The sequence below is a fragment of the Scomber japonicus genome, chromosome 17 (assembly GCF_027409825.1).
Source record: "Scomber japonicus isolate fScoJap1 chromosome 17, fScoJap1.pri, whole genome shotgun sequence".
Lineage (NCBI taxonomy): Eukaryota > Metazoa > Chordata > Actinopteri > Scombriformes > Scombridae > Scomber > Scomber japonicus.
The window spans coordinates 4,541,110-4,549,538 of NC_070594.1; the positions used below are offsets into that span (position 1 = coordinate 4,541,110).

The 8,429-nt window shown below is 48.4% G+C and overlaps 1 protein-coding gene across 1 annotated transcript in view; it reads right to left on the minus strand.

Annotated features, from left to right (window-relative positions):
- LOC128377190 (uridine-cytidine kinase-like 1) overlaps nucleotides 1-8,429 on the minus strand; it is a 17,960-nt gene that overhangs the window by 1,109 nt on the left and 8,422 nt on the right. The window contains exons 4-9 of the mRNA XM_053337103.1: nucleotides 6,583-6,681; nucleotides 5,505-5,598; nucleotides 3,170-3,232; nucleotides 2,491-2,613; nucleotides 1,132-1,239; nucleotides 612-768 (exon numbers count right to left, since the gene is read on the minus strand). Of these exons, the coding sequence (XP_053193078.1) occupies nucleotides 612-768; nucleotides 1,132-1,239; nucleotides 2,491-2,613; nucleotides 3,170-3,232; nucleotides 5,505-5,598; nucleotides 6,583-6,681 (644 nt within the window). The remainder of the gene's footprint in view (nucleotides 1-611; nucleotides 769-1,131; nucleotides 1,240-2,490; nucleotides 2,614-3,169; nucleotides 3,233-5,504; nucleotides 5,599-6,582; nucleotides 6,682-8,429) is intronic.

Here is an 8,429-nt window from a genome sequence, read left to right on the forward strand (position 1 = left end):
CTCCCTTCCTTTTTTCCTTCCTTCCTTCTCTCCTTTCTCCCTACCTTCCTTTCTTCCATCTGTCCTTCCTCCCTTCCTTTTTTCCTTCCTCGCTACCTTCCTTTCTTCCATCTGTCCTTCCTCCCTTCCTTCCTTCCTTCCTTCCTTCCATCTGTCCTTCCTCCCTACCTTCCTTTCTTCCATCTGTCCTTCCTCCCTTCCTTTTTTCCTTCCTCGCTACCTTCCTTTCTTCCATCTGTCCTTCCTCCCTCCCTTTTTTCCTTCCTTCCATCTCTCCTTCCTCTCTACTTTCCTTCCTTCCATCTGTCCTTCCTCCCTTTCTTCCTTCCATCTCTCCTTCCTTCCTTCCTTCCATCTCTCCTTCCTCCCTCCCTCCCTTCCTTCCATCTGTCCTCCCTACCTTCCTTCCTCCCTCCCTACCTTCCTTCCTTTTGTCTGCCTTTCCTTTCCTTCCCTCCTTCTTTCCCTCCTTCTTCTCTCCTTCCTTCCTTCCTAATAATCCAACCCACATTAGATCATATAGTTCTGTATTCGGCCCTTGAATGAGTTTAACCCTCCTGGTTTAGAAACTGCTCCTTTAATTCTCAGAGATGCTGAAACAGACTCCTCACCGATGCCGGGGATGATGTGAAACTGGTCGTTGACCTCCTTGTCGACGGCCGTGGTGATGATGCGGACTTTGGGGAAAGCGTAGGCGACCGAGTGGACGCCCATCTCCGCCATCAGCAGAGACAACAGGAAGATCTTATCCTCCGCTACGTCATGATCCTTCACACAGGAAGAGGAGGAGAAGAAGAGGGTTTTAATCATGTGATCGGTTAGATAAGGAGGGAGGAAGGAAGGGAGGGAGGAAGGAAGGACAGAAGGAAGGGAGGAAGGAAGGACAAATGGAAGTGAGGAAGGAAGGAAAGAAAGACAGAAGGAAGGGAGGGAGGAAGTAAAGAAGGAAGGGAGGAAGGAAGGAAGGGAGGGAGGACCAATGGAGGGAAGGAAGGAAGGACAGAAGGAAAGAAGGAAGGAAGGACAGAAGGAAGGAAGGAAGGGAGGACCAATGGAGGGAAGGAATGAAGGACAGAAAGTTGGAAGAGAAAGGAAGGAAGGAAGGAAGGAAGGAAGCGTGTATAAACCTACCAGCAGAACTCTAACAGCCATCAGAGCAGCAGCTCCGGTAGAAACGGTGCTGTCCATCAGAATCACGTAATCCTCACTGATGTCTTTGGGCAGACGGAGGTAGTGGAGCTGGAAGGAGAGAAGAAGAGAAGAAGAGAAGAAGAGAACAGTTAAAAAAGAAGAGAAGAAGAGAAGAAGACAACAGTTAAAAAAAACAGCACTCCTAAAATATAGTCAGATATGTCATTTTTTAAAATACCTTCCTTCTCTCCTTACTTCCTTCCTTCCTCCCTCCTAATTCCTTTCCTTCCTTCCTTCCTTCCTCCCTCCTTACTCCTTTCCTTCCTTCCTTTTTCTCCTTACTTCCTTCCTTACTCCTTTCTTTATTTCTTTCCTTCCTTCCTTCCTCCCCTTCTTACTCCTTTCTTTCTTTCCTTCCTTCTCTCCTTCCTCCTTTCCTTCCTTCCTCCTTTCCTTCCTTCCTCCTTCCTTCCCCCCTCCTTACTCCTTTCCTTCCTCACTTCCTCCTTCCGTCCTCCCTCCCTCCCTCCTTCTCTCCCTACTTCCTCCCTCTCTCCTTACTCCTTTCCTTCCTCCCTCCTTACTCCTTCCTTCTCTCCCTCCTTTCTCCCTCCCTTACTCCTTTCTTTCTTTCCTTCCTTCCTTACTCCTTTCCTTCCTCCCTCCTTCCTTCCTTCCTTCCTCCCCTCCTTACTCCTTTCTTTCTTTCCTTCCTTACTTCCGTCCTCCCTCCCTCCCTCCTTCTCTCCCTACTTCCTCCCTCCCTCCTTACTCCTTTCCTTCCTCACTTCCTCCTTTCCTTCCTTCCTCCCTTCCTTACTTCCGTCCTCCCTCCCTCCCTCCTTCTCTCCCTACTTCCTCCCTCCCTCCTTACTCCTTCCTTCTCTCCCTACTTCCTTCTCTCCCTACTTCCTCCCTCCCTTACTCCTTCCTTCCTTCCTCCCTCCTTACTCCTTTCCTTCCTTCCTCCTTACTCCTTTCCTTCCTTCCTCCTTTCCTTCCTTCCTTCCTCCCTCCTTACTCCTTTCCTTCCTCACTTCCTCCTTTCCTTCCTTCCTCCTTTCCTTCCTTCCTCTCTCCCTCCTTCCTTCTCTCCCTTCTTCCTCCCTCCCTTACTCCTTCTTTCTGCCACCTACATTAAACACCACTGTCACTATTTTATTATATTTCTTTTGATGTTTTAACTTTTTGTTCTAAGTTTTAGTCTAGATTTTATTATTATTACTTCTTAATCTAGTTTAACCTCATTTTTAATTATAAATAAACTTTTTTTCTCTTACTCACTCTTATTTTTTAAAATGTATTATTGATTTAGTGTTAAGCTTTTTTATTTGGTGGAGTCAGAGAGCGATGTGGTACCTCTGGCTCTCCGGTGTCGTGGTTGGTCTGGATCAGGATCTTTCCCAGTCGGATGTCTTTACACACGGCCATCAGAGCCTGTTCCATAGTCTCACCTGCTCTGAGGATGGACACACCGGTGATCTACACACACACACACACACACACACACACACAGACACACACACACACATACACACACACACACAGACACACACACACACACACACACACACACACACACACACACACACACACACACACACAGAATGAGTTTAATGCTTTAATATTGTGGAAATGAGAGAAAGAGCTTATTTGGATCAGTGTGTGTGTGTGTGTGTGTGTGTGTGTGTGTGTGTTTCTATGTGTGTGTGTCTGTCTATGTGTTAAGTTTATGTGTATGTTTCTTTGTGTCTACGGGTGTGTGTCTGTGGCTTTCTGTGTGTGTGTTTCTATGCATGTGGCTGTGGCTGTGTGAGTGTGTGTGTGTGAGTGTGTGTGTGGGAGTCTATGTGTGTGTTAAGTTTATGTGTTTCTTTGTGTCTATCTGTCTGTGTGTGTGTGTGTGTGTGTGTGTGTGTGTGTGTGTGTGTGTGTGTGTGCGTGCGTGTGTCATCACAGCACTTCCTGTAGATGATGAAGACAAAGAGGAAGAACAAAATGATGATAAAATGATGATCAGAGTAAATAACAGACTCACTCTTTTCCCGCTCAGCCTCTTCCCTTCATACGTTCCTCCCTGAGGCGTCTCCACGGAGACCGGCTGCAGAAGAAGAAAATAAGCATTCAAACCTGCAAATAGTGATTTATAAATTCCTTCCTTCCTTCCTTCCTCCCTCCCTCCCTTCCTTACTCCTTCCTTCCTCCTTTCTTTCCTTCCTTCCTTACTCCTTTCCTCCCTTCCTTCCTCCCTCCCTCCTTATTTCTTTCCTTCCTTCCTCCTTTCCTCCCTCCCTCCCTCCTTACTCCTTTTCTTCCTTCCTTCCTTCCTCCCTCCCTCCCTCCATACTCCTTTCCTCCCTCCCTCCTTTCTTTCCTTCCTTCCTCCCTCCTTTTTTCCTTCCTTCCTCCCTCCCTTCCTTCTCTCCTTACTTCCTTCTTTCTTCCCTCCTTACTCCTTTCCTTCTCTCCTTACTTCCTCCCTTCTTCCCTTCCTTCCTTCCTCCCTCCTTACTCATTTCCTTCCTTCCTTCATCCCTCCCTCCTCACTCCTTTCCTTCCTTCCTTCCTTCCTTCCTCCCTTCCCTCCTTACCCCCAGAAGAGTAAAGCTCCTGTTGTTGTTTATTCAACCTTCAGACGAACTGCAAGAGTTCCTTCCTTTCCTTCCTTCCTCCCTGCTTCCTCCCTCCCTCCCTCCTTAGTCCTTTCCTTCCTTCCTTCCTTTACTTCCTCCCTCCCTTCCTTCCCTCCCTCCTTACCCCCAGAAGAGTAAAGACCCTGTTGTTGTTTATTCAACCTTCAGACGAGCTGCAGAGTTCCTTCCTTTCTTTCCTTCCTTCCTCCCTCCCTCCTTCCTCCCTCCTTTCCTTCCTCCTTACCCTCAGAAGAGTAAAGCTCCTGTTGTTGTTTATTCAACCTTCAGACGAGCTGCAGAGTTCCTTCCTTTCCTTCCTTCCTCCCTCCTTCCTCCCTCCCTCCCTCCTTCCACCTTCCTTCCTTCCTTCCTTCCTCCTTACTCCTTTCCTTTCCTCCCTCCCTCCCTCCCTCCTTTCCTTCCTCCCTCCCTCTCTCCCTCCTTACCCCCAGAAGAGTAAAGACCCTGTTGTTTATTCTGCAGAGACTCAACCTTCAGACGAGCTGCAGAGTTCCTTCCTTTCCTTGCTCCTGTATTTCCATTCCTTTCCTTCCTTCCTCCCTCCTTCCCTCCTTTCCTTCCTTCCCCCCTCCTTTCTTTCCTTCCTCCCTCCCTCCTTACCCCCTGAAGAGTAAAGCTCCTGTTGTTGTTTATTCAACCTTCAGACGAGCTGCAGAGTTCCTTCCTTTCTCCTTCCTTTCCTCCCTCCCTCCTTACTCATTTCTTCCCTCCCTCCCTCCTTACCTACCTTCCTCCCTCCTTCCCTCCCTCCTTACTCCTTTCTTCCTTCCTCCCTCCTTACTGCTTTCCTTCCTTCCTTCCTTCCTTCCTTCCTCCTTTCCTTCCTTCCTCCCTCCCTACCCCCAGAAGAGTAAAGAACCTGTTGTTTATTCTGCAGAGACTCGACCTTCAGACGAGCTGCAGAGTTCCTTCCTTTCCTTCCTTCCTCCCTCCTTACTCCTTTCCTTCCTCCCTCCTTACTCCTTTCATTCCTTCTTTCCTCCCTCCTCACTCCTTTCCTCCCTCACTCCTTACTCCTTTCCTTCCTTCCTTCCTCCCTCCTTACTCATTTCTTCCCTCCCTCCCTCCTTACTCCTTTCCTACCTTCCTCCCTCCTTCCCTCTTTTCCTCCCTCCTTACTCCTTTCTTCCTTCCTCCCTCCTTACTGCTTTCCTTCCTTCCTTCCTTCCTTCCTCCCTCCTTTCCTTCCTTCCTTCCTCCCTCCCTCCCTACCCCCAGAAGAGTAAAGATCCTGTTGTTTATTCTGCAGAGACTCAACCTTCAGACGAGCTGCAGAGTTCCTTCCTTCCTTCCTCCTTTCCTTCCTTCCTCTGTCCTTCCTTCATTCCTTCCTTCCTCCATCCCCATTTCTTCCTTATTTTCTTCCTTCCTTCCGTCCTCCCTCCTTTCTTTCCTTCCTCCCTCCTTACTCCTTTCCTCCCTCCCTCCCTCCTTCCTTCCTTCCTTCCTCCCTCCTTTCCTCCTTCCTCCCTCCCTCCTTCCTCCTTTCATTCCTTCCTTCCTCCTTACCCCCAGAAGAGTAAGGATCCTGTTGTTGTTTATTCAACCTCCAGACGAGCTGCAGAGTTCCTTCCTTTCCTTCCTTCTCTCCTAACTTCCTCCCTCCTTTCCTTCCTTCCTTCCTCCCTTCCTCCTTACCCCCAGATCCTGTTGTTTATTCAACCTTGAGCCGAGCTGCAGAGTTGAGTTAATAATGAGGTTTTAATAAGGAAAGCGGACCTTGAGCGGCAGGAAGGAGAGAGCGTGTTCTATCAGCAGCCTCATTAATCTCTTAGAGTAGAAGATAAACTCATCACGGTTCGTCTCCTTGTTCCTAAAGATACACACACACACACACACACACACACACACACACACACACACACACACACACACACACACACACACACACACACACACACAGACACACAAACACACACACACACGCACACACACACACGCACAGAGGACAAGAGGTGAGAAACAGTATTTTAAAACTTTGTGCAACTTCTTCTCCAAAGTCCAGATTTTGAGTTTGATGTAAGAAATACGTGTGTGTGTGTGAGAGAGAGTGTGTGTGTGTGTTACTGTGTGTGTCTATGGGTGTGTGTCTCTGTGTGTCTATGGGTGTGTGTGTGTTTATATGTGTGTGTGTGTGAGTGTGTGTGTCTATGGGTGTGTGTCTGTGTGTTTATATTTCTATATGTTTCTATGTGTGTGTGTGTGAGTGTGTGTGAGTGAGTGTGTGTTTGTCTATGTGTGTGTGTTTATATGTGTGTGTGTCTCTGTGTGTCTATGGTTGTGTGTGTTTATATGTGTGTGTCTCTGTGTGTCTGTGGGTGTGTGTATGTGTGTGTGTGTTTGTCTATGTGTGTGTTTCTATTTCTATGTGTGTGTGTGTGTGTGTGTGTTTGTGTCTCTGTGTGTCTTTGTGTGTGTGTGTGTGTGTGTGTGTCTTTGTGTGTGTGTTTATATTTCTATGTGTTTCTATGTGTGTGTGTGTGTGAGTGAGTGTGTGTTTCTTTGTGTCTATGGGTGTGTGTGTGTGTGTGTGAGTGAGTGTGTGTCTCTGTGTGTCTATGGGTGTGTGTGTTTATATTTCTATGTCTTTCTATGTATGTGTGTGATCACAGCATTTCCTGAAGATGATTAAGAACCAAATGACTATGTGTGTGTGTGTGTGTGTGTGTGTGTGTTAATGTGTGTATATTAATGTGTGCGTGTGTGTGTGTGTGTGTGTGTGTGTGTGTGTGTGTGTGTGTGTGTGTGTGTGTCTGTGTTTGTGTGTGTGTGTGTGTGTGTGTGTGTGTGTTCAGACCTGATGATAGTGTGCATGCCTCTGACTTGTGGTGTGCTCTCCATCACGCTGAGAGTTTTAGGTAACGGCTGCCCCTGATGAGCCGAAGCCAGAGCTGATCTGTAAACAAACACACACACATTAATACACACACACACACACACACACACACACACACACACACACACACACAGAGGCAGCAGGCAAAGACTGAGTCTGAACTAACGACTCATTTTATTTGAGTTTACTTACTCCCTCCCTCTCTCTCTCTCTCCTTCCTTCAGTCCTTCCTTCCTTCCTTCCTTCCTCTCTTCCTCCCTCCTTCCTTCCCTTCCATCCTTCGTACTACTTTCCTCCCTCCCTCCCTCCTTACTCCTTTCCTTCCTTCCTTCCTACCTCCCTCCTTACTCCTTTCATTCCTACCTCCCTTCTTACTCCTTTCCTTCCTCCTTCCTTCCTCCTCTCCTCCCTTACTCCCTCCCTTCCTCCCTCCTTTCTTTCCTTCCTTCCTTATTCCCTACCTTCCTTCCTTCTTTCCTCCCTCCATCCTTACTCCTTTCCTTCCTCCCTCCCACCCTTCCTTCCTCCCTCCCTCCTTACTCCTTTCCTTCCTCCCTCCCACCCTTCCTTCCTCCTTATTCGTTCGTTCCTTCCTCCTTACTCCTTTCCTTCCTCCCTCCCTTCTTACTCCTTTCCTACCTCCCTCCTTACTCCTTTCTTTCCTTCCTCCCTCCTTACTCCTTTCCTTCCTCCCTCCCTCCCTCTCTCCCTCCCTCCCTTCCTTCTTTCCCATCTCCCTCCTTACTCCTTTCCTTCCTTCCTTCCCTCTCTCCCATCTCTCTTGACTGTTCCTTCTTTCCTTCCTTCCTTCCTTCCTCTTTCTTTAATTTCTCCTTCATTCTTCTCCTCCTTCTATACTTCTTTCCTCACTTCCTTCCATCCTTCCTTGCTTCTTTCCTTCTTCACCTTCTTTCCTTCCTCCTTTCCTCCTTACACCTTTCCTTCCTTCCTTCCTTCCTCCCTCCCTCCTTACTCTTTTCCTTGCTTCCTTCCTTTCTTCCTTCCGTACTCCTTTCTTTCCTTCCTTCCTCCCTCCCTCCTTACTCCTTTCCTTCCTTCCTTCCTACCTCCCTCCTTACTCCTTTCCTTCCTTCCTACCTCCCTCCTTACTCCTTTCCTTCCTTCCTACCTCCCTCCTTACTCCTTTCCTTCCTTCCTACCTCCCTCCTTACTCCTTTCCTTCATTCCTTCCTTCCTTCCTACCTCCCTCCTTTCCTTCCTACCTCCCTCCTTACTCCTTTCCGTCTTCCCTCCTTACTCCTTTCCTTCCTTCCTCCCTCCTCCCTCCTTTCCTACCTTACTCCTTTCTTTCCTTCCTCCTCCCTCCCTCCCTCCCTCTTTACTCCTTTCAGTTCTTCCTCCCTCCGTTCCTTCCTTCCTTCTCTCCTTTCCTTCCTTCCTCCCTCTCTCCCTCCCTCCCTCCCTTCCTTCCTACCTCCCTCCTTACTCCTTTCCTTCCTTCCTTCCTACCTCCCTCCTTACTCCTTTCCTTCCTTCCTTCCTACCTCCCTCCTTACTCCTTTCCTTCCTTCCTTCCTTCCTACCTCCCTCCTTACTCCTTTCCTTCCTTTCTTCCTACCTCCCTTCTTACTCCTTTCCTACCTCCCTCCTTACTCCTTTCCTTCCTTCCTCCCTCTCTCCCTCCCTTCCTTCCTCCCTCCTTACTCCTTTCCTTCCTTCCTTCCCTCTCTCCCATCTCTCTTGACTGTTACTTCTTCCCTTCCTTCACTCCTTACTCCTTCCTTCCTCCTTTCCTCCCTCCCTCCCTCCTTCCTTCTTACTCCTTTCCTTCCTTCCTCCCTCCCTCA